General features: G+C 49.0%; 1 protein-coding gene across 3 annotated transcripts in view; it reads left to right on the top strand.

Moving 5' to 3' along the window:
- SRPK1 (SRSF protein kinase 1) overlaps positions 1-26493 on the top strand; it is an 869057-nt gene that overhangs the window by 357231 nt on the left and 485333 nt on the right. For all 3 annotated transcript variants that reach the window (XM_078644338.1, XM_078644339.1, XM_078644340.1), the window contains exons 8-9: positions 5133-5298; positions 11825-11850. In XM_078644338.1, the coding sequence (XP_078500464.1) occupies positions 5133-5298; positions 11825-11850 (192 nt within the window). The remainder of the gene's footprint in view (positions 1-5132; positions 5299-11824; positions 11851-26493) is intronic.

Genomic DNA, 26493 nt, shown 5'->3' with positions numbered 1-26493 from the left:
GCATGTCTCTTGGGCCGTTACACCCACTCTGTGTGGGACAAGGTCGCGCAGGTGCTGCCATAGTGCCCGGAGGAGTCCCGATAGTGCTCTGCCGTGCAGTTGCTGAGGGTAGAGATGCAGCAAAGTTAGCCATACGATGTGGGCTGGACACTGCCGACTCGCTAGGCAGGGCAATTTCAACATGGGTAGCCATGTGGCGCTACGCTTCGCTGCGATCCACTGACTTTTTGGGTGATGTCCAATCGACTCTTTTGGACATGCCCTTTGCTGGCCATCGCTTGTTTGGTGACAAAGCCGGCAATGCGCTCGAGCGCTTGAAGTATTCTACAGCCACGGCCAAATCCTTGGGCCTCTCTACCACCTCTCGCCCCTGCAGTCCGCTTTTCTCCCCTGTCGTGGCTACAGAAGGTGTACCCCACCAAGTTTCACCCAGAGCCACAGGCCTGCGCAAGCTGTCCAGCCTTTGTGCAGCCGGGGGGGTGGGACCAAGCGTTGTGGGTCTGGGCGCCAGTGGGCGGGCCAGTCCACCAGCACCCCCTCCAACAGCCTCTAAACCTTACTAATCTGACATTTCAGGGCTGCCAGTTACCAGTGGGCTGCAGGATTCACCATCACCTCCCACACTGGCACAACATCACGTCGGACAGGTGGGTTTTGCAGATAGTCCGAAGGGGCTACTCCCTCCCCTTCGAGACTACCCCACCCTCCATGCCACCTGCTTTCCATTGCAGTTTGGAGGATCACTTGCCCCTTCTCTATCAGGAAGTTGCTGCTCTCTTGGCCAAGGGAGCCATCAAGTGAGTCCCTGTCCCAGAAGTAGGTTGTGGTTGTTATTCCTACTACTTCCTGGTACCCAAGAAGCACAAAGGCCTGCGTCCTATCTTGGATCTCGGGGACGTCAACGCGTCCTCCGGAAGTAGAAGTTCAAAATGTTGACATTGGCTCAGGTCCTGTCTGCCATAGACCATGGAGACTGAATGGTAGCATTGGACTTGCAGGACGCCTATTTTCACATCCCCGTCCTGCCTGCCCTCTGGCGTTGCCTACGGTTCAATGTAGGCCACAAGCATTTTCAGTTCACCGTGCTCCCCTTTGGCCTTACCATCGCCCCTTGGGTGTTCACAAAAGTGATGGCGGTGTTCACAGCTCATCTACACAGAACAGGGGTTCCAGTCTTCTCCTATCCCGACGACTGGCTGCAGACTACGGTGGGCCTCCTGCATTCGTTGGGGTTCACTATAAACGTGCCTAAGTCACACCTGATTCCCTCTCAAACTCCTTTTCATCGGGGCGTTTCTGGACACCGTACAGTTTCGGGCTTATCCTCCCAAACAACGAGTCCGGGATATTTGGGCTATAATTCCGATCTTTCAGCCTCTATACTGGGTTTCGGTCCGAATGACCCTGAGGCTGCTGGGTCTCATGGCCTCCTGCATCCTGCTGGTGGATCATGCCAGTGGGACCTGAAGTTCCAGTGGGCACAGCATCAGGGGAATCTTTCTGATTGCATCCGGATCTCGGAGGGCACTGCACACCAATTGCAGTGGTGGTTAACTAACTAGGATTGGGTCAATGGCAGGTCCATGTCCCTTCCCCAACCAGAGTTCACAGTGGTGACAGATGCATCACTTATGGGGTGGGGCAGCCACAAGGGGGAGGCGGAGATCGGAGGCCTCTGGTCTCCAGCGGAGTCTGGGATCCACATCAACCTTCTGGAGCTCCGGGCAATTCGTCTTGCACTGAAGGCATTCCTTCCTTCTGTCAAAGGAAGAGTAGTGCAGGTGTTCACGGCCAACACTACCGCCATGTGGTATTGCAACAAACCGGGTAGGGTAGGGTCATGGACCCTCTATCAGGAGGCCCTTCTTCTCTGAAAGTGGCTGGAACATCAGGGCATGTCCCTGGTGGTTCAACACCTGGCGGGTTCCCTGAACGCCAGAGCGGACAAACTCAGTCGCCGGTGCATGATGGATCACGAGTGGCGTCTTCACTCGGAGGTGGTGCAAGGCCTCTTTCAGCAGTGGGGAGAGCCTTCGTTGGATCTATTCACCACCGACGAGAACGCGCAATGTTATGTTATGTTATGTTAGGGATTGCTTGTATAGCGCCTATCACCGCCGGTCTCTAAGCGCTTAACCAGAAAGAACATAACACACTGATGACCCTGGACCCTGGCAATATGAGCAGGTCTGCGCGTTGGAATTTCCAAGTCGGAACTTGCGGTCTTCTGTACGTCTTTCCACCTATACCACTTCTGCCCAGAGTGCAGAAGAAGATCAAGTGCAACCGGGCCCAAGTAATTCTTGTGGCTCCGGACTGGGCACGAAGAGTCTGGTATCCCGAGCACTTGAACTTTGCCATCGATCCTCCGATCAGACTGCTTCTTCAGGAGGATCTTCTGTCGCAGCAGCAGGGGACGGTCCTTCACCCGAACCTGTCCAACCTCCACCTCCTTGCGTGGAGATAGAGCGGCGACAGTTGACCGATTTCGACCTTCCTCCCGAAGTCTGTAACGTTTTCTTGGCAGCCAGGCGTCCCTCCACCAAAACGGTATACGCCTGTAGATGTAACAAATTTGTGGCATGGTGCACAGCAAAGGCTGTGGATCCCCTTTCTGCTTCTCTTTCAGAGGTTCTCCTATTCATTCTTTCTTTGGCCCAGCAGGGCTCTGCTCAGGGCACTCTTAAAGGCTATCTATCGTCCATTTCTGCCTTCCTGATCAACTTCTCTTTTCAAGTCCCCTATTGTAAATCGCTTCCTTAACGGCATTACTCACCTGTTTCCTCCAATTTCTTTCACAATGCCTCAGTGGGACTTGAACCTTGTTCTTACTTAACTTATGTGCGCTCCTTTTGAGTCGCTACATAATTGTACTCTCATACTATTGACCCTCAAAACTGCCTTTTTGGTTGCCATCACCTTTGCTCGTAGGGTGAGTGAGCTTCAGGCTCTTTTTTCTAAACCTCCTTCCTGGTTGTTCATCTGGACAAGGTTGTCCTCCTGTAACACCCCATAATTTAGTATTTAGGGGCGACCCTGAACCTTGTCTCCTTAGATTCGAGGAAGAAAGAAGAGCTGTGCTGACCCAGGAAGAAGAGGACACCGCCTGCTTTGGTCTCTGCCCTACCAGCCGGTCCTAACTCTAGTCAGCTCACAGCGAAACCCCAGCATGTACAGCAGCCATCCAGAACCCGGAGGACCTGTCCTGCTTTCATCTACAAAGACTCTGTCTCCCATGAGCACCGGATTTGCTCAACCAGGGACTCCAGCACAGAACTCGGATCCAGGTGGCTTCGCGGTCCTGCACCCGATGGCTCGAGTTTGAGTGGCCCAACACCACGAGGAGGTCTCCCCAGTGATCCTGACCTGGGATCGGGTGATCCCTGACTTGCCTTGAGCTCCAAACTGAAGCCTGCAGCCTCACCTGAGGGGTCCCCCTGACAGCGACCAGAGCTGGTAAGAAGACCCAACGCTAAAAGACACGCCTGCACCCGATGCCCCACGGCCTTGGGTGGCCCAACCGACGGTGTACAGGTGTCCTTCAAGAACCCAATGTACCTCTCCTGCCAGTGGTCGCCTTCAGGAAACCTCATTGTCCAAGCCTGCAGCATTTCTTCAAAACCGGATATCTCCATTAAAGACCTCATGGCTCCCAACGTCTAATTGGCACTCTGCTTTGGCCGCCTCCGTGCTGCTGCAACTCCTGTGCTGAGTGTTGACCCCTGGAGTGCTGATCGCATTCCCTGGAGCTTTGCTCCCACAACCGAGTGGCCTGCTCATGAGCAGCCCCTGACCGACGGCCCTCCTTGGCCTTTGGCTAACATTGGGCCCCTGCACTCTGCATCCTGGCCCACCAGTGCTGCTGGTGGTGCAATTTGAGTGCTAATTTGTACCGTGGGTAACCTTGGTTCTACCCTTAAAGCTATTCTTGCAGGTAATTTCACTACCTGCATACCAATAACATTATTTCTTCCCATAGGAACCCATGTTACGATTTTTCTCCAGAAATGTTGTGTTGAGCTGCCTTTTGTATGGAAACCAAAAAAAGTTGCTTTAAACCCAAACGTGTCTTACTTACCTTTGCATTCTAGGATCCACTGTGCAATATCTAGGCTTATCACCCAGAGTAGTCGATGTAATCCAAAAGTTAGGCAAAAGTAATTTCAATGTATTTTGAACAGTTTTAAAAGCAAATACAAACCTGTAACAATTTCATTTTTAACCACAATTGAATCGTCTTGTAAAGTTTTGCATTTGAAAGAATATACTACTTGACTGTGCCAAGTTCTGCTTGGATCTAGAAATAAAAACCAAGTATACCTTTTTTATACTTACCTAATTGGTCTAGATTCAGTCTGAGTGTGCAATCAGTTATTGAGTGAATACAATAAATGCTTAACACACCCTCCTGATAAGCCTATCACAAAGAAAGCTGTTAGTGGTTATCTCATTTAGCCTCTGCTATATCTCTGGAGCTCCCCTGGACTCTGTGCACACTATACCTTACTGTGGTACAGTATATACAGAGCCAGCTTCCTGCACTCCCTGTGGAAGTTTTACACAGGGTGCCACTGGTTAAAATGTTGGAAGAAAAAATATTAGTCATGTAGCGCCTCAAGATGGCCCTTCAAGGAAGAGTTTTTTTTAAAGAATGCAATCCGAAATAAGATCCATCATTCTTTCCCTTTCTGATTATATATAATTCACGGTGAAACAAAATTGAAGAATACAGCATTGTGCAACTAGCAAAATGTGGAAGAGATTGTGTGACCTAAAATCACATTCCCTCCAAGTCCTAAATGACCATAGGCTTATGTGACAGAAATGTACATGAGATGTAAAAAGTTTATATTTTTGTCAACATCAGACAATGTTTAACTTTCCTACGCTAGTAAGACAAAAGAATCCCAGAGTTGACACATTTAACTGTAAAATAGAAAGCTCAGTCTATGTGTAATCTTACTGTTCTCAATCTATAAAATTAACGGTAATGAAGGTCAAAAGTGTAGGTTGAATCCTGTAACTGGTACTGAAGGAGATTTTGTGTTCGAGGCGGAGTCCCGTTCAACCTGTAAAGCCTGTTTAAGTAACTCCATATGTGCAGTAGTTCCATATTTCTATTCTGTTTTCAGGTTCTACAGGGTCTGGATTATTTGCATTCAAAATGCCAGATCATCCATACAGACATAAAACCTGAGAATATTCTTCTGTGCGTGAATGATCAGTATGTTAGACGACTGGCTGCTGAAGCTACAGAGTGGCAACGTTCTGGAGCACCGCCCCCTTCTGGCTCTGCAGGTGATTTTTTTTTTTTTGTAAATAACCCTCTACCGTTCAACAAGTTGAGACAATGCATTAACATGTACAGAGCATACAAATACTTTACGTTGATGTGCAAGAAAGTCATTCTTCTTATGGTGTATGAAAGTTCCCATTCAGAAATATGCATCCACCAATTTGTTTGGTTCCCTTATCAAACAAAGTTATAAAAGTGTTCCCTTCCTCAGTGTTTCCATCACGTGACCTCTTTACCAACTCACAATGCTGATAATTTCTTAGTAACCTAGTCTTTTTTAATCACAATAAAAAAAATCCTTTGCAGTTTCCATTTCGGAAAGTTTTTCTTCTTTTAATTTCATTGCATTGTCCTGATACCTACAGCTCAAATTGTCTGGATCAATGCATTTGCCTCATGGGTTCCCCTTTTCTTACATTTTCTTCTTAGAGGTAAAAATTTCCCTGGACTATTGAAATTGCTCAGCCGCCTTCGCCTTCGTAGAGGGACGGCTGCTAGATTTATAAATAATCTCCAAGTTGACGGTTGTTTACAAAGCGTTGCCAGGAACTGCCTTCATGGTGGTTCTTACTTAGGCGATTTCCATGTATAGTCATAAGCATTGAATAGTCCGGCCCATCTGCGGGGACCTGGGAGCACTTTATCCAATATATGTTCTTAAGTGATGAAGTTCGCTTTCTATGGAAGAGCCTTGAAAAGTCACTTAGTCATAATGCAGCCTAGGGGTAGGCTACAGTGGTCAGAGTTCTTCATCTTGGAATGGCAAAAGAAGAAATTACATATGCTCTCAGTTCATACATTGTTTTCAATTGCACAGAAAAAAGAACCTTCACAAACCCTTTTGCTATGGGAAAAGAGCGATGAAGAAGTGCAGGGTAATGTAGCCCATAGGTTACCATTATAAGTAATGAAAAAGAATGCTGTGCCTTTAAGAGCAGAGAGACCACCAATATCCCATCATGCTCAGCCAGAGGCAGTTGTCTTAGTTCTTCTTTCCAGCTCCTTCTGACAGAACCCTTGGAGCATTGAACCTCCACCTTTTTAGTTTTTTTCCTTCAATTTAGATCTTCAAAGTTCACTGTTTTCTGCTTCACTCAACGTCTTTTGTCTTTGTCTGTGGAGCAAAGTATTTTTCTAATAGGAAAAAAGCCTCTTTTTGACAGATATCCTAGTTGTGGCAGAAAAAATCTAAAACAGACCCACACGAGGTCTGCATTATTTACCATCCTCTCACCTTCTTGCCTCCTGTGACATCTGCAAAACATTCTCCAGACGTACCCTGCATGACACCTAGAAGATTCACCTGCAGAGAAAAACAGCAAGTAGCCAGTGGGACCTCTGAGCGAAGGGGAGGTAACTCTTCTACCAGAGCTCTTCCCTCAACCTAGTCCAGTGGACGTGGGAGGTCTGAGAGGCGTTTTTCAGGCAGAAAACACTTTTAGTCCCAGTCGACGTCGAAGTGGTTGACGTCGAGAGGCGGTATAGCGCTGACATGTTCGCCGTCATTGGCAGGCTCGCCGTAGCGTAAACATTAACACTCGACGTCTAGAACCGCTCAAGCGACGTCGAAAGCCACTTCGCACCAACGAGTGACGCCGAGACAGGTGTTGATGTCAAGGGATACCGACTCTCCATCTCTGAGAGGTAGGAGATCGACGTCTACAGCGAAATGTGAAGATGAGATTGGTCGATGTTGAGAAGCCGATCTAAGCTGAGTGGGCTACATCGACAGGTGTCGATGTCGAGGAGCAGATCGTTGTCGGCGGCCAGTCGACGATGGAGAAAGACGTTGAGGAGCGAAAAATCCTCCAAATGGAGAATCTACTCCTCATCTGAGTCTCATTCCAGATCTCCTTCACTGGTTGAGATACCTGCGTCTCCTATCCCGTTCTCTCCTCCACTGGACTCAGCAGCTCCAACAACGCCACTACCTTCAACTTTACCGGCTCTGCCTCCTCCTCCAGTACCTCCGGTACTTCCAGCGTTACCAGCACCTGTCCTGCCTGCTCTTGGGGTACCTCAGATTCCTACACCGGCTCCTAGGAGATCACTGTCAAGGACACACCATTGTTCTCAACATGTACGCTCACGCTCCTCCACGAGATCACCACATTCACATCGCCACTCTTACCGCAGGTCAAGATCACTGCCAGCGCAATAGAGATCCGTCTATGCCTACCAGAGACTATTATCCTACATTCTCAGATTCGCCTCAATCTCAGTCCTCTCCAATTGATGACATCAAGACTTTTTAAGAGGTCTTAGTTTGTGGCGCAATTAAATTGAACATACCTTTGGTGATCCTTACTCCATCGACATATGTTTATTTTTTTAGACGCTCCACCAACGCACAGTCTCTAGACCGTTACTTCCACTAGTGCCAGCCCGGCTCGAGCCAGCCATGGAATTGTTCCTTACACCTGCTGTGGCAAAATCAGCACCGTCAAGGCTCCAAAAGAAATATCGACCACCAGAGCAGGATCAGCTGTTCTTGCGTGCAGACCCTCCCCCGACTCTGGTGATTTTAGGGGCACGTAAATCTCACACCACCTCTCGATTGGCTATTTCTCCCCCGATAAGGAGAGCAAAAAGGTGGATTTGTCAGAATTTGCAGCACAGCTGCTACGTCCATGAATGCGGCCAGTGCCACAGCCCTCCTAGGAAGGTACGATTGTGCCTTGTGGCATACCATCCTCCATTTTGCGGAACACCTTCAAAAAGAGCACCACTAAGATTTTCTAGAAATTGTTCAGGCGGGGGCTATTGCCTCAAATCAAGTCATCAGTGTTATGTTATGTTATTCAAATTTTTGAGCGCACAGCTGCCCCAGCTAAGGGGCGTCCCGGCGCTATATTGGAACAGATAACACAACTGATGACACACAAAGGGAAAAAGAAGGTTAATAAGGCAGAGGAAAGAGATGAGTTTTAACAGCCTTTCTAAAGACAAAAAGGTCCTCCAGGGCAGCAGACTCCTCGATTCTAGCTGCCCATAGCTACTTCCGCGGAATCTCTTGACATCAACACGCATTGCTGTGATTAACATCCCTGAAGCCCAACACAACAGCCAACATTTTGCAGATTTTACTTGCACGCCAACTATGAAATGGCGAGAATCAAAACATAAAGGGATACCTTAAAAGCAATGGGATTGGAAAAATCTAAAGAACAATGTTCATTCCGCCCTTACCACTAACGTTTCTCTGCACAGAGGGTTCAAACCCCTCAATGGCATTCAGGCAGATCGCAACAATACCAGTGACCATGCCAGTCACAGCGCAAGACACAGCGAGATCGGAACTCCCAACAAGCTAACCAGGGAGGAAGTCAACCCTCTGCAGCAAAACCCTGAATCATCTCTTCCCCCTCTTCTGTTACCCACTCCGGTAGGGGGAAGCATTGTAAATTATCTGGCAGAGTGGCAACGTATAACAGACGACTGGGTCTTGAATATTGTCAAGCATGGCTATCATCTCAGATTCACTGTCCCACCTCCTTCCATTCCTCCGAGGTTGTCCACGTCTTGCCTCAAGCTCTTACAAGAGGAAGTTAACACTCTGTGCCGCAAGAAAGCGGTGGATCCAGTTCCTCGAAACCAACAAGCTATCTGCTCCAGATACTTCCTAGAGCAAAAGAAAGGCAGACAGGAGTTCAGGCTGCTTCTTGACCTTTGCATCGCAAACAAGTGGATCCGAATGGAAATATTCAGGATGCTGGCCTTACACCAAATCTACCCTCAACTTCAAAGGGGAGACTGGCTCTGTACATTAGATCTATACAACGCCTATTTTCATTTTCTGATCGCAAGGTCCCATCCGAAATTCCTCAGGTTCGTCGTGGGACAGAACCACTACCAATACGCTGTTCTCCCATGCTGCCTCAAGTCAGCTCCCAGAAGCTTCTCCAAATGCATGGTGGTTTTGGCTGCACACCTTCGGAAACACAAAATATTTTGTCTATCCCTACCTGGACAATTGGCTGATCAAGCAATCCACATTCACAGAAGCCCAAGAACATTTCCTATGGATGTGCGGTCTGCTTCATCGCTTGGGTCTACACGTCAGTGTTCAAACGTCCACGTCATCTCCGGTTCAGATTCTACATTACTTAAGAGCTACCTTCAGTACGTTGCAGGAAAAGGTGTTTCCTACGGAGGAACGTTGATTATCCATTCTCCAAAAATGTCTTTATCTTCAGCGGATAACCCATCCATCAGTACGCATAGTCTCCTCTATCCTCGGCTCAATGGATTCCTGCATATTTCTGACTCCCAATGATCGCCACATGCTTCCTCTCCATGAGTGCTTGGAGGACCAGTGGAACCAGTTCTCAGGGAACAGGTAGGACAAGATCACCCTCTCAACTCATGCGATGGATTCTCTACAATGGTGGTGCTCTCAGAAGAATCTCCTGAGGGCAATTCCTTTTCACTGCCTTCCACCAACACAGACCAGGGTCACAGACGCCTCACTGCTCGGGTGGGGAGCCCACATGGATCACCTACAGATACATGGGCTATGGTTCCCGAGAGAATACACCTATCATATCAACCTTTCTGGAATTTCGAGCAGTACACCTGGCACTCAATGCTTTCCATCCTCCATTCACGACCAACAACCTGATACAACCACCATGCACTACCTGAACAAGCAGGGGGGAACTCTGTCCAGAGCCCTGTCCAGAGCCCTGTCGCAAGAGCCCCAATCGATGTAGCACTGGCTCATCGCCAGGAATCTAACCTAGTAGCTGCTCATCTGCCAGGAAAGCAGAATATACACTGAGATGCGCGCAGCAGGGTTCTCGGCGAAAATCAGAGCTCGATGGACCCACCCTGCGACCAGCTTATAGACTTCCTCTCCTGTGAGCACTGGATTTGCTCAAGCGAAGACTCCCCACAGGAAGTCTCCCTGCCTGCAGCAACTTCGCAAAACCAAAGGTCTCCATTGAAAAGCACATGGTCTCTAATGTCCATTTTGCACCCTGCACCTGTCCACCTCTGTGCCGCTGGTGGTGCAGCTCCTGTGTTGATCTTTGGCCCCTGCATTGATCGTTGGCCCTTGCAGTGCTGACCTTTACTCCAGGAGCTTTGCTCCCACACCAAGTGGCCGGCTGTTGAGCAGTCCCTGACCGAAGGCCCCCTTATCGCCATTGGCTAACATTGTGCCTCCGCACTCTACATACCCCTTTGCCGTTGGTGGTGCAACTCAAGTGCCCATCTAGACCTTGGGGAACCTTCATTTCAACCTACAAAACTCACCCTCGTAAGTAGTGTACTTACATGAGAAACTGCTAACGATTTTTCCCTCATTGGAACCCTTGTTAAGAGATTTGGGGCCTAAAAATACGTTTGTTGAACTGTTGTTGTATGAGAAAGAGAAAACTCAATTGAAAAGTACGAAAACCTGTACTTTCCTTATATTGAGACCCTAAGGTGTACCACCCCCAGTATTCAAAGTAATCCAAGGATAATAAAAAGTAATTACTGTTAATTTAAACTGTTTCCAAAGCATAAACAAACTTGTAACAATTGCAATTTCAAGCACAACTGCATTTCCTTGAACAGTCTTACATTTGAAAGTATATTTTACTTACCTATGTCAAGTCTTGCTTGGTTCTAAAATAAAACATAAGTATACCTTTTTTCTGGATAAGCCTAACTGCTCGCCCACACTACCACAAAGAGAGCTGTTGTGCTTACCTAAGTTAGCCTCTGCTATACATTTGGGGACTCCCTGGACTCTGTGCACACTATACCTTACTTTGGTATAGTATATGCAGAGCCAGCTTCCTACATGCACTAGTTGTTAAAAGGGCATGCATATGATACATTGACAGGCCCAAGGCCTTACCTAAAACAAGACCATTCTTAGTAGCCTTTGGCAAGCCTCACATGTGGCCCCCATCTCCATCTCCTAGGCGGGCATTGAAAGATCAGCTGTGAAATGCATACAAACCTGTTATACCAAAGTCAAGCACACATTAGTGTTACCTCCTGGAGCATAGCACACGCCCAGGAAGGGTGTCACTGTGGCATTTCTTGGCAACATCTGTTTAGTGGACATTCAGAAAGCTGCTACTTGATCAACCCCACAAACGTTCGCAAAACCCTTTGACATCTAAACCTGTCAACCGTCTTTAGTTGGCCAAACAGTGTTCAGAACCTACTTTCAGACACCTGCATCATCTGCTTGCCAGTCAATACTACAGGGAAAAAGCTGCTTTACAGGTCTTGTGACTCGAGACTTCTCTGAAGAGAAAAGCTATTTGTAAACACCTGGCCACAACACTAGTTGGCAGGAGTATGTACAGCATGTGTATCTGCAGCACTACCCTCTACAAACGTATAGTTACATGGTAAGTAACATTTGCCATACATCACAAGCCTCAGTCATACATTTTTACAACTAATAAACTTTGAACTGCGGAGAAACAATGTGTTTGAAAATGATTGGCAAAGATATTTGTGGCTAGTTGGTGTCCGTTTTCTTTGCTCCATACTCACCAATATATTTTTTCCTCTCCTTTCTAGTGAGTACAGCACCTCAGCCTAAACCAGTAAGTATAAGCAAAGGTGAAAAAGTCATTAATTTTGGAGCTTAGATAATTAGAATTTGAATAGTACCAAAGTGTTCCTGGCAGAAATTTGCAAAGGCAGCCGCAGGAGTTTGTTTGTTGCATGGTGATGCTTTACAACTATAGAATTAATTCTGATGCTCTATCAATTAGCACATACTGTGCATCTCAAGTGACCGTCTATTTAAAGTCTAATGCAACAAAGTGCAGGATTTAGCAATAGAAAGTCTCTTCACTTTCATCGCTAGCACACTTATTGATAGATTAAAATCCATCACCACCTGTACAAAATGTTGCTGCGTCTCTGGGACTGTTCATAAACATGTAGGTGCTACATCATTGATTTTGTGCTTTCCTGGTGTAGATGGGATGTGGCGCCTCAAACTGCAGTTCACTGTAGTAATACCAATATATACATTTTGACTATCTCAGGTGAAATATAAATAAAACTTTAGTATGCACATTATGCTCTTCACTGTTCTTCCAAAGTCCCATTTTTGTTTCCCATATTTATCTTGACTTCAAAACTGATTGACAACTAAAATATTCATAGTTCGAGAACCTAAATGGACCCCATGAGTTTTGACTCAAATAGTGCTTGTGCCATTCATGTCAAATTACTGCATGCAACATACAGCTCCAACGAACTAATGGCATTGGTCAGTAGAACTACTTTACTACTGATTAATCCTTTTACTGACTTACTGACGTGTGTGCATCATGATAAGCTGCCCACTTCATATCTTAATGATGTACGCATACTTCAGTACATAAAAGGGGTCCACCTTTTTTTGTACCCTCCTGATGAGGGAAAACCTCTGTTCGAGGCATATGAGCTGCAGATTGCACACTATGCATAGATTGCCACTTAGTGTTGGGCTCGGATGTTTGCAGTTTGTTTTGTTGTAGAAAAGTCTTTGGAAGTCACGGGATAGGTTACTCCTCCTTTGGATGATACTGCGCACGGGCATCGGCTCCATCCCCAGATTGGTTTTTCCGCCACCGGGCTCAGATGTGTTTCCAACGCTCCGTGTTGAAACCGATTTCATTCGGCGCGCAATCCTCACCAACTTACAGGAAATAAGTTTCGAACGCTTTTCCAGTTGACACTATTCTTCAACATCGAATACTTCGATTCCGGTCGTCATCGACGGCCTTCGGGCCTACCTAGGCCTCAACTCCAGCTCATGGAAAGGACACCATTTAAAAGTGTCCTCAATGTGGGTCGAAGTTTCCCCACACCGACCTTCATGAAGTGTGTAACCTGTGCCTTACCCGGAGCACGAGGCCAAAGACTGTTCTGCTTGTGCCTCTTTCCGCTCCAAAAAGACTATCCGGGACCGAAGAGCGAGAAGAAGAATGGCTCGATCTTCAACTTCCATTCAGGACGACATCTTTGAGGAAGGCGTCAACATCCCAGAACAACACGACATCACCAGCGGTTAAGAAGAAGAAGTAGATTCTGAAGTCGAGGACATCACTCCAGCGCAGCGGGTCGTAAGTAAGACCGTCGACCCCAACCCTTCCTCGACACACCCAAAGAAGGTCCCAGTCACACCCTCGCATTCGGGCTCAGGTGCACACCGACACTCTGCTTCTACTGCCCCACCTTCGGGCCCGGCTAAGAAGCCAATTAAGCCTTCTGGCGACTCGAGCTCGAGTCAGCCTTCGCATGGTGCCGTCGCCAACTTACCGGCACCGAAAAAGGCAACGACACCGGCTACGCCGACGTCCAAACCATCGGCGCCGAAACCCACTACTCCTTCGGCACCGAAACCCAGGTCGGAACCAAGCAAAGACGCTTCGAATTCCCAAAAAACACCTGAACCGAAAAAACAACCGGAACCAAAGAAACCGTTGGATCCAAAAACAATACCGGAACCGAAAAAACCTTCGGAGCCGAAAAAACTCCTGCTTCCCAGACAAAGGACACTGTAATAAAAAAAAAATCAACCCGCTTCGGTGCCGAAACCTTCACCCGCACCAAAAGATCGGACTCCAGCAGAATACTTATCTTATCCAGACCCTGCTCAAAAGACTGGCTAGAGACCCAATCACTGGACAGTTGATTTTGGCCTCAAAGAAGCGACCACTGGACAAACCAGCTCCACATGCAAAGAAGAAGGACATGGCTACCTCGCCTTTAAGACTGCCTTCCCCTTCTCCTCCACCTATGCCATCACCACAGCATTCCCCAGCATCCTCTGTAGCACAAGATGATATGTTACCCCAAATATCCTCTGATATGGGGGGTAACATACCTGATCCAGCCATGCTACAGGATCACCTGACCCATGGGATGATTATACCACACCAGATGTCTCAAATGGCCCTCAGGATGACTTGTACCCCTCAAGGTCTTCCCCATCAGAAGACACTATAGGGTTTAACAATTTAATACACTGGGCTGCACAATATCATGGTGTAGACATACATACAGACCCTCTAGAGGAAGACTTCCTAATGGATACCTTTGATAATGCACAAAGGTCCACATCCATTTTACCAATGCTTAAGGGAGTGATTAAGCACGCTTCTGAAGTCTTCAAAGACCCAGTCAGAACTCGGGTCATTAACCCTCATATAGAGAAAAAATATAAAGCTGCCCCTTCAGACCCGGCATACATTAAAGGGTCAGTACCATTAGACTCACTTGTAGTTTCCAACGCACGCAAGAGAGCAAACTCGCAAACATCGGGTGATGCCGCACCACCAGATAAAGAGTCCAAGTTCTCTTCCAGGGGATACTCATTAATAGTCATAAGCACTGAATTATCTCCGCCCGTGAGCGGGAACCTGGAACACATAAACAATATACATATATATGTGTAATTATACCAAAAAGTAAATAGCACTAAACAAATATACGCATATACATGTATAAGACCCATAATATGCAGCCCAACATATATACATAGGCTAATAAAGCCAAACTTACACATGTTCTGTAGCATGAAAATATGCTATATATCAATGCAATAAACAGGCATGAGCCTAAAATGCATTTCATAACCATGAACACCTTTTATTTTTATCAAAGAACCTGTTGTAAACAGTTATTAGCCTAAAAGGCTGCATATGAAAAAATGTCTGTGTACAGAAAATCAGACTGGCACCCTGCTTTTAAGGCCCCAGAGAATCTGCACACTTTGCCTTTAAGGCCTCCAGGAGAACTCTGTTCCCATAATGCCCCACAGGTGACAGGCCAGTTCTTTTTTCCGGCTTGTTCTGTGAGGAACCTGGAACTTGAGCTCGGCTAATTTTTGAGTTTTTCTGTCAGAAGTTGTTTTTTTCTAGTCTTTTTTGACAATTTACTACTCTAGTGGTGGTTTAATACCTTTTTCTGACTAAACTGTTGGTGTTTTTTAGTCAGAATGCCACCTTTATTTTACAAATCTCCTTCCTGTGGGAAGAAGATGTCAAAAACAGACCCACACTCTGTTTGTGTGGTTTGTCTTCCAGCTTCACATAAGGTGGAAGAGTGTTATCAATGCCTCAACCTTTCTAATAGGACTTTAAGAGAAAGGGAGAAAATGAGTTTGCTGGTCCTTCTGGAGAGAGAAAGCCGTGGTGAGAAGGGCTCTAAGAGCTTGGTGTCATCTGCTAAGCCATCTTCTCAACCCAAACGTCGAAGAACAGCTTCTCCTGAAGGTAGAACTAAGAAACATCGACTCCAGGGAGCGTCGCCGTCAAAAAAGGTGCGCTCAGCGTCGAGATCCAGATCACCGTCAGCCTTGTCGGCGTCGAAGAAGGCTCCATCGACGTCGAGGGCATCGCCGGTGAAGCAAGCAGTCGCCGTCGAAATCCCTTTCGACGTAGAGACATCTGGTGTCGATTGCAGTAAGGACGACGTCGGGGGTGCAAGGTTCGACGTCGAAGGATCGTAAGAGGTCGAGGGAAGAGAGGCTTCCGACTTCGAAGGATCGAGTGTCGACGTCGAAGGATCCAGTGTCGACGTCGAGAGAGAGTCATTTGTCGACGTCGAAGGAGAGACGACGGTCGAGGGAGAGACGTAAGTCGTAGTCGTCGAGAAAAAGGTCGGCGTCGAGAGGCGAAGGAAGATCGGCGTCGAAGAGTTCGACGTCGAGACCTAAGAAGAATAGAAGGTCGAGGTCTCCATCGCGACGTAGTTTGACGTCGAAGCATGCTTCGGGCTCGAAGCATGGAGGGTCAGAGTCTAGGTCTCCCCCACCTGATGAAAGGTCGGTTTCGAGACTATCAAGACCAGCCTCTCGGACCTCACTTAGGTCTTTGTCGAGGTTAGAAATAAGTCCACAACCTTTAGTGGCGTCTACATCGCAGGGTCAGCAGGACCGGTCTGAGGCGGGTCAAGAAGCAGCGCACCAGGACTCTTCTGTGGTGGCGCATTCTGGCTCAACCTCAGGGCACGTGTCAGATGACAGACAATTGGTGCCCAGACAACGGTCTCCATCTGGCTCATCAAAATCTGAGCGGAGTGTAGTCTCCAGAGCCTCCAAGTATTCTGCAGAGCTGCATATTGTGCAGGTTTCACTTGAGGCTTCACCTGAGCGTGCAGAGCGGCCTCTTAACATGTCACCGAGGTGGCTGGAAAGCCTGAGACATTGGAAGATGCGTCCAGAGGCAGGACTGATGGGGATGAGGGCTCCGGTCCCTCAGACGGAGCTGCATAGATCACGCTCGAAATCCCTAGTGAGAGAGAGATCACGTTCGAGGGAGCGTAGGAGGCAGCGATCGGCAACTCCTCGGCGTAGAACCCCTTCACCATCTTCTACGTCATCTTCGTCCTCTTCAAGGTCTTCATATAGAGACTATTCTCCCACTATATCATCTACTCCACTTTCCAGAGTGTCTCCTGTAGATGATTTGAGCACATTTAATGATGTACTATGTCGTGGGGCGAATAAGTTCAACATCAAGATGGCAGTTCCCCAAGTGACATCGTCTGTCATCTTTGAAACCCTGCATCACAAGATGTCTGGCAGGCCTCTTCTGCCGTTAGTGCCCGGTTTGATAGAGCCAGCAATGAGATCATTCCTGACTCCGGCCACGGTGGGTTCAGGTCCTTCTAGGATTGCAAAAAAATACAAGGCTCCAGAAGAAGATCCACTATTTTTGCGCTCTGACCCACCTCCAGACTCACTTATTGTGGCGGCTGTCAGAAAATCGTATTCTGCAGCATCTACCTCTTCTGCTCCACCTGAAAAGGATAGCAAGAGTATAGATTCCTTGGAGCGTAGAGTGGCTAATACCTCGGGATCGGTCACGAGAGTGGCCAGTGCGGCAGCCTTACTGGGCCGCTATGATCGTCTGTTATGGGACTCGGTGGCTCGTTTTCCGGATAAAGTCCCTAAGGAAGATGAAAAGGATTTCCTGGAGATTGTGGAAGAAGGCGGACTGGTGGCTAACCAGAGCATTAGCGCGGCTGCTGATTCGGCGGATCTGGCAGCGCATGGCTATGCGCACGGTATTTATGCTAGGCGTTCAGCTTGGCTGCGCCTTACTGGGCTAAAGCTTGAGGCCCAGAGGAAAATAGTGAATTTACCGTTCAATGGTTCGACTCTGTTTGGATCTCATGCTGACGATGAGATGTCCAAGATGAAAGTGGAGTTGGACACTCTTAAGGCCGTAGGTCTTGAAAAGAAAGAATTTAAACGTCGGGGTAATTTTCGTCCCTTTGACAAGAGAGCTTTCCAGCAGAGGGGCCAACAGACGAATTCGTCCTCGCAAAACCAAGGCCAGAATCAACAAAGGTCGCAATTCCAACAGCGGCGACCTGGGCGAGGCAGAGGAAATGGAAATAGGCAGCAGTCATCTGCTACCAAGCAGCCTCAAAAACAATGAATGGAGGCTTCCTCCACAACCGTGTGCCACTCCGGTTGGAGGAAGTATTGTGCGGTTTCTGGACGAGTGGAAACAGATCACAAAGGACTGATGGGTGATGGGTATCATTCAGAGCGGGTACCTTTTGAGATTCAAGAAGCCACCCCCTGTCATGCGTCCTCTAAAGATGTTACAGTGGAATGTAAAACGTTTACAACAGGAAGCGAACATCCTTCTGAAGAAGAAGGCCATAGAACTAGTTCCATCTCAGCAGAGATATCAAGGACTGTACTCTCGATTTTTTCTTGTAAAGAAAAAAGGTCCAGCTACGGAGTTCAGACCCATTCTGGATTTGAGACTGTTGAACAAATTCATTCGAAAGGAGAAGTTTTGAATGCTGGCTCTTCATCAGATCTTCCCCCAGTTACATCAGGGGGATTGGATGTGCTCCATCGATCTGAAGGATGCTTATTTTCATATTCCGGTATCCAGAAAACATCGCAAGTTTCTCAGGTTTCAAGTAGCTGCTCATCACTATCAGTACACAGTACTCCCATTCGGCCTGAGTTCAGCTCCCAGAACTTTTTCCAAATGTATGGCGGTAGTTGCGGCTTGTCTTCGAAAGAGACGGATTTTCATATATCCGTACTTAGACGACTGGCTTCTGAAGAGTTCATCCTCATCTCTACTGGAAGAACATCTATCGATATGCCTTGACCTCATGTGCAAGTTGGGTCTTCAAGTCAATTACAAGAAGTCCATAATGAACCCCACCCAGAAGATCCACTACCTGGGTGCTCTACTGGACACGGAAAAAGAAAACGTGTGTCCTTCGGAGGAGAGGTGGTTATCCATCAAGGCGAAGTGTATTCTTCTCCTTCAGTATGCACATCCGACAGCTCGGCAAGTGTCCTCTCTCCTGGGGTCCATGGCATCGTGCATCTTCATTGTTCCAAACGCACATTTGCATATGCGTCCTCTACAACAGTGTCTGGAAGATCAGTGGAAGCAGAGGACGGGTTGCTGGGAGGATCGAATTCATCTCCAACAGTCTGCAAGAGATTCCATCCGGTGGTGGATGAAGAAGACACATTTGATGAGGGGAGTTCCTTTTCATCAGGATCCACCAACGCAGACTCTGATCACAGACGCCTCTCTCCAAGGCTGGGGGGCGCATATGGGCCCTCTGCAGGTACAAGGGCTATGGTCAGACTTCGAGAAAGGATATCACATCAATCTGCTCGAACTCAGAGCGGTCCATCTTGCTCTCAAGTCCTTGGCTCCATCTCTACAGACTCGGTCCCTCCTGGTGCAAACAGACAATACAACCACAATGTATTACTTAAACAAGCAGGGGGGTTCCAGGACTCTGTCCATAGAAGCCCAGACCATCTGGCATTGGTTGCTAGCACGAGACCTGTCAATAACAGCGGTTCATCTGCCAGGGAGTCTCAACTCACAGGCGGACGACCTCAGCAGAGACTTCGTCGAAGCGCACGACTGGGTTCTCAACGAGGACGTCGCCCACAGCATTTTCCAAGCTTGGGGCACATTTTAACTTGTATCTCTATATTCCGGGGCATATTGTTTTTAAATCGCGCTGCTTGTGATCGCGCTGTTTGTATTCTTTGCCTACTCATTAGGCGCTTGCCACTACAGCAACTTGGGGTATAGTCAGGCTTACCTGCATGATAATTGTTTTTCACCCGCATTTGGCGGGTCTTAGGGAGTGGGGTTCCTGGTTGTGGTGCTCCGACCGCCATCTTGGGTGGGTGTTGACGCTTGGGCCACTTTCAGGCGCCATATTGGTCGGGTCTAGAGGCTCTAGTAGCCGGAAGCCCGCGCATTGGAGAGCTTATTTAAGTTGCTCTCTCGGTACGCTTTGCAGACCTCTCTACCATCGCGCGCATTGCTGTGCATATTTTAACTTGTATCTCTATATTCCGGGGCATATTGTTTTTAAATCGCGCTGCTTGTGATCGCGCTGTTTGTATTCTTTGCCTACTCATTAGGCGCTTGCCACTACAGCAACTTGGGGTATAGTCAGGCTTACCTGCACGATAATTGTTTTTCACCCGCATTTGGCGGGACTTAGGTAGTGGGGTTCCTAGTTGTGGTGCTCCGACCGCCATCTTGGGTGGGTGTTGACGCTTGGGCCACTTTAAGGCGCCATATTGGTCGGGTCTAGAGGCTCTAGTAGCCGGAAGCCCGTGCGGCGTAATATCATAAATAAGAATGGGCAAGCAGGCGCGCAGCGTGTGCGCGCAGCGTACGCGCCATAGACGCGCCGTAGACGCGCCGGAGGTGCGCCAGAGGTAAGCCCGTTTGCGCCCGTTCGCGTCCCGGGTGCTCCCGGTGTGCTCGTTACGGCTACATCTCATCTGGTAGACCCTCGGGAGGACCTGTATGATCCACCGAGTCACACCGATGCTGGTAAGCAATGTTTGTCGACTCCATCCTCTCATAGGGTTCTTTCCTGTGGCCTGTTAAATGTTCGCTCTCTCGTAAAGTTATGTTATGTTATGTTATATTTACTTTTGTATAGCGCACGGCTACTCAAAAAGAGTGTCCCGGCGCTTTGAGTAAGGAGGACCACAGTACAATAACATAACACAGTTAAAAAAGAAGGAGACAACAATAAAGAGGGCAAACCAAATATATGCAGCCTACTGGGTGAACAACCAGGTTTTAAGACCTTTTCTAAAGGCAAGTAGGCTGGCGGCTCCCCGAAGTGTGAGCGGCAGAGAGTTCCACAACTGTGGCGCCAGTAGTCCAAAGGAGCGACCTCCCAGGCGAGCTCTCTTCACTCGCGGGACCACCGCCAAGAACAGAGATTCCGATCTCAAAGAACGAGCAGGGTGGTAAAATGCAAGTCTCTTTTGGAGGTACTTTGCTCCAACCGCATGGAGGGCCTTGTAGGCCAAGGTCAGAGCCTTGAAGGCGATCCGCTTGCGGATTGGAAGCCAGTGCAAAGTCTGCAGCAAGCCTGCTGCACTGGCACGTCTATTCAAGCCAAAGATAGCTCTCACAGCAGCATTTTGCACCACTTGGAGCCGCTGTAGCAAATACTCTGGCAGGCCCAAGTAGAGCGCGTTCGAATAATCTAGCCTAGAGCCGATCAGGGCCTGCACAGTCAGCTTCCTGTGCTCCTCAGACAAAAGAGGAAGAAACCTCCGCAGCATCCTAAGGAGGCCAAAGCACATCCCTGACACCCCGAGGATCTGGGATTTCAACGTAAGCCCCTTATCCATCTTGACCCCCAAGTTCTTCGCAATCTGGGATGAACAAGACGGAGGGAACATATTGATGGGCCACCAAGCCTGCCAGTCTGGCTCCGTGTCGCACCCAAAGAAGAGTACCTCGGACTTATCGGAATTGCACTTGAGGCTGTTCAGTTGGAACCATTGAAAAACAGCCCCAAGGCAATCCCGGATACTCTCCCCATCAAAGTCTCCTCCTCTCTTACACGAGAAGAGGAGCTGGGTGTCGTCTGCGTAGGATACGATCTGGGCCCCGAACGACTCCGCCAAAGGGGTCATGAAGATGTTAAAAAGGGTCGGGCTCAAAATAGAGCCCTGAGGGACCCCGACTCCCAAAGGCGGCATCACGGCGGAATCTGGCGAGGCCCAGACCGTTTGCCGGCGGCCAGCTAGAAAGGAGGAAAACCAGCTGAGCACCGTCCCCCGTAGTCCTATCTCATAGAGTCTTGCCAGAAGGCCATCATGGGGGACGGTGTCAAAAGCCGCCGACAAATCCAGCAACACCAGCATGGCTTTGCCTCCCGAGTCCAGAACCCCTTTAATGGTCTCTGATACCTCAAGGAGCGCGGTCTCAGTGCTGAGATTTGGACGGAAGCCAGACTGAGTGGCATGCAGGATCTCATTTGTCTCCAGAAAATTGGAAAGCACCGTCTGAACGTGCTTTTCCACAATTTTCGTGAGAGCCGGCAGCAGAGAAATAGGCCTGTAGTTGACTGGGGCCTTCGGGTCCAGGCCAGGCTTCTTAAGCAGCGGGATGACCATTGCCTGCTTCCAGGCCTGCGGAACCACCCCCCGGCTCAGCGAGAGATTCAATAGCGGGTTCGCCAGGGGATTAATCACCTCCGCAATTTTCGCCAGAAACTTAGCGGGGCACGGGTCAAGCGGCGAGCCCGATTTGAGATTGCCCATGAGTGCTAAAGAGGCTGGGGCAGAAATAGGTGGAAACACGCCCAATGTCAAACCTGGCGAGGCCAGAGGGGACCGGTTAGCCTCCGGGTTAACCAGCCCCACGGGTACACCCGATGGGAAGGAATCCTGTATCAGTTGGATCTTGCTAGTAAAAAAGTTAGCAAGATCCGAAGCCCAGGAATCAGCTGGCCTCTCATCAGAGGAATTGGACCGTGGGGATGTAAATTCTCTCACAATGGAGAAAATCTCCTTACAGGAGTTGGAGGCGGCCTCTATCCTCCCTGCCAAATAGGCTTTTTTTCCCAGGCGGATGTCCCGGTGATGGGCCTTAACCGCCGTCTTATAAGTCAGCTTGGCCACTGTGTCGTATTGTGCCTGCCACGCTCTTTCGGCCACCTTACACTGCTGCCGCGTAGCCGACAGTGCTGCGGTGAACCACGGAGCGGAGACCCGTTTCGGTGTCAAGCGGGGGGTCATTTCCGGGGCGAGATCGTTTAGCCTGACTACAAGCCACGCGTGCAAGGACTCCAGATCCTTCTCTAGGTCGCCAGAGAGGGGGCAGGGGTGATCCAGGGCAGCCTGGGCCAGCATCGCAGGGGTGACTCGATGGTAAGCCCTATGGACTCGACCCTGCTGCTGTGACAGAGCAACAGCAGCTTTAACTGTGCCTTTGATTGAAAATTTAGCAAGCAGATGGTCTGACCATAGTACCGGGACGATCTCTATCACCTCAAGAGGGGATGACGAGAAAACCTGGTCAAGCGTATGCCCCTTGTCATGCCTAGGCCCCTGCAGATAAGGGATCAGTCCCAGCGGGACCATAGCCTCTGAGAGTTTAATAGCGGCAGGGTCCGACGGATCATCCATCCGGAAGTTGAAATCCCCAGCCACAATGCAATGTTCCGCTTTCAGGGCCAGTCCCAGCAGAACGGAGTCAAGATCTTCAAAGAACGTACCCGATGGACCGGGCGGTCTATAGACCAGTAATCCCTTGACTGATTGGTGCGGTGCCAGAGTGATAGAGAAAGCAAGGGTCTCAGAGCCGCGGATGTCGTCCACTGGCAAAATAGCACAAGGCGTGCCTTTCTTCACCACCAGTGCCACTCCACCACCCCTTCCCTTAGCTCTATCCTTCCTGAAGATGTTATAATCAGGCGGGCTTGCCATGGCGACATCTGGATTAGAGAATTCACCCCACCACGTCTCGGTGAGCATAAGACAAAGTGGCTTTAACGTATCAAGGAGCTCAAAAATGTCCTGAGCATGTCTACACGCCGATCTTGTGTTTAATAACATGCAGAGATATCCAACGCTGGCGATGTTATTGTTAGGAGACGATGTCAAAGCGCGGGAGGGGCACCAGCCACAAGCAGGGCAGGTGAACTTACCTCGGTGGCGACCAGGGAAGACAGTGCAACAGCCACTGGCAGGAGTAAAGAGAGCGCGAAGCTCCCCAGAAGTATATCACAGTATATCAGCATTATGCTGAGATCGCTCTTTTAATAGAATCCTCACATTTGGATATATTATTTGTAACAGAGACTTGGGCTAAGGTGGATTGTGGGGTGGAACTTGGTTGGGCTTGCCTACCGGGCTACCTTATAAGACATACCCCCCCCCCCCCCCGAGTCTCTGGTTAGGGGGGGGCGGAGTAGGATATATTTTCAGAGACTCAATTTCCCTCTCGCAGCTGGTGGTAAAAGAGGTGCTGGGGTTTGAGCTAATGGGTTTCTCTATTACAGCCCAGGGCGGCACTGTGATAGCAGGTCTTTTATGCTACAGACCACCCTCTCTGACCACATCGGCCCTCCAGTCATTGGTTGATCTGATCTACGACCTCTCAAACTCCCATGCTAAATTCTTAGTACTGGGCGACTTCAATCTCTGGCCCTCCGACCCTCAAGACCTGGCCTATAGAGAACTTTGCCAAGCGTGTAGTAATATTCAACTTGTACAGTTGGTTCTGTCACCTACTCACGCTAAGGGGCACATTCTAGACCTGGTATTTGCTGAGAAGGAGCTGGTAGTAGTGGAAGAGGTCGTGGATCAATGCTGGACTGACCATGCACTGATCCTTATGTCTATTGCCTTGCCTGCTCCGTTCAAACCAAGTAACCCGGGCGGCACCAAGTTTAATCGGCAATGGTCTCGCCTTCTCAGGGAACCAAACCTACCCACATTACTGCCCAGAACTTTTATTGTGGAGGATAGTGTGGATAAGAGCTATGCCGTCCTTTGCCAGCAAATCTCGACATCTTTGAATGAGCTGGCCCCTCTACGGAGGGTGAGGAACAGACCTAGAGGAGCCAATGCCTGGTTCACCGACGATCTTGGACAGCACAAGCTCCGCTGTAAACAGGCGGAGCGTACTTGGAGGAGAGGGTATAAGGAGCTGGATAGGGTAGCGTATAAAGCGGCCCTGCAGGAATATAAGGCCCAGCTAAGGAGGGCAAAAGCAAAGTTCCTGGAAGACACCTTGGCTAAGGCTCCTAATAAATCACAGACCCTGTTTAAGTTGGTCAATAGCCTAACTAATCCGCCTTGTACAGTACCAGCCATCCCGGCCTCTCAGGAATTATGTGATTCTTTGGCCCTCGCGTTCGAGGAGAAAATCAGGACCATTTTGAATGGTGTCTGGGCAGTCCGCGCTGTCTTCATCTTCCTCTCCGGAACTCCCCCCGCTACTCGGGACCCGAATGGGAGGACAACAAGGAAGAGCCCTCCCAGCTGTCCTGTTTTCCCATCCCCTCGCTGGAGGAATTTTGCGTCCTGGCCAATGGCGTGTCCTCAGGTTCACCGCTTGACCCAATGCCACACAAGATCTGGAAGACATTCCAAGATGAGCTGTTTCCCCCGCTCTATTCCATCTGCTGCCAGTCGCTGACCACAGCATCAGTCCCAGACAGTTGTAAGTTGGCAATAATAACAACATTGCTAAAAAAGGCCTCTCTGGACCCTCTATGCTCGGCCAATTATAGGCCCATTTCGCTTCTACCATTTGCGATAAAAATTATTGAGAAGTGGGTCACGAGAGCCTTGTCCAATTTCCTGGAAACCAACTCCTGCCTAGATGCAGCCCAATTCGGCTTCAGACCGGCCCATGGCACCGAGACCGCATTGGTTACCGTGTTGGACGATCTGCGAACACGTGTCGACAGGGGTAAGTCAGCATTTTTAGTGCTGCTTGACATGTCAGCCGCGTTCGACACGGTGGACCATGCGGTTTTACTGGGTCGCCTTCGGAGCGTGGGAGTAACTGGCCTGGCTTTAAGATGGTTAACATCTTATCTCTGTAACAGACAGCAAGCTGTGGCGTTACCACCATTTCGATCAGCCACACGACAGGTGAATCAAGGTGTCCCCCAGGGGTCAGCGGTCAGTCCGATTCTTTTCAATTTATATCTTCGACCCCTGGTAGATCTGATAGTCATTTGGCATATCAGTCATCAATTATGCCGATGACACTCAACTGATTTTTTCATTTGAGGGTACTGAGACAGTCTTGAGAGACACCTTTCACCGCTGTATGTCGGCTACAGCAGAATGGCTGTGAGTTAACTCGCTTCAATTTAATGGGTCAAAAACAGAGGTACTCCACTGCTCCCTAGACCGACTCCCCCGCGCGCTACCGGACGACTTTTGGCCAACTTCCATTCCGGGTACGGTGGAGGCCGCAGAGTCGGCCCGTAATTTGGGAGTTCTGTTTGAGCCTAACTTGCAGCTTGACGTCTCTGTAAATAGGACTGCCGCGACTTGTATGGGCCTGCTTCGTGCCCTACGTAAGATCTTGCCGTTACTTCCCCTGGGAGCCAGAGCAGAGGTAGTGCGTAGTTCTATTCCCAGTAGGTTAGACTACTGTAACGCACTACTTCTAGGAGCTCCTAAGACCTTGATCCTAAAGTTGCAGAGGATTCAAAATATGGCTGCTAAATTGGCTCTATCTCGTCCACGCTCTGCTTCTTCATCTGCAGCACTGGCTGATCTTCATTGGCTATCTGTCCAGCAGAGGATTGCCTTTAAGGCCGTATGCCTTGTTTTCAGGGCTCTGCAAGGACTAGGACCGATACCACTTCAAAATCTCTTTTCTTGGTATCAAGCTGCCAGACTTCTGAGATCTTCCTCCGCGTTCTTGGTGAGGATTCCCAGGATCAACAGAGTAAGGATGGGCGGCCGTGCCTTTAGTTTTACGGCCGCCACGTTATGGAATACCCTACCTCTGGCACTGAGGAGTAGACAAGATCTGACCTCCTTCAAAAGGGATCTTAAGACCTACCTGTTCCCAAGAGCAATGTAATGCGTTTCACCTGATGGTATGATATGGTCTCAGCGCCAGGATACCCTTTGGGTGACAGTTGCGCTTAATAAGTATAAATACATACATACATACATACATACACCAGACATCGATCTGTTCGCAGACGCGGCAAACACAATATGCCCCGTCTACGCGTCCAGGTTCTCCCAGAGAGGGTCTCAAGGGAATGCCCTTTTGATAGACTGGTGTCAAAACTTGCTGTACGCCACCGACTCTGTTGATACGGCAGTGATCAACCGGATGTACAAGACCGACTCCAGAATGATACTGATTTGCCCAGAGTGGCCACGCCAGTGGTGGTTCCCAGATCTCCTCCAGTTGTCAGAAGTACCTCACAGG

This window comes from Lissotriton helveticus, chromosome 5_1 (genome assembly GCF_964261635.1).
Source record: "Lissotriton helveticus chromosome 5_1, aLisHel1.1, whole genome shotgun sequence".
Lineage (NCBI taxonomy): Eukaryota > Metazoa > Chordata > Amphibia > Caudata > Salamandridae > Lissotriton > Lissotriton helveticus.
Note: the sequence above shows the minus strand (reverse complement) of the source record. Positions and strands in the feature narration are given on the sequence as shown.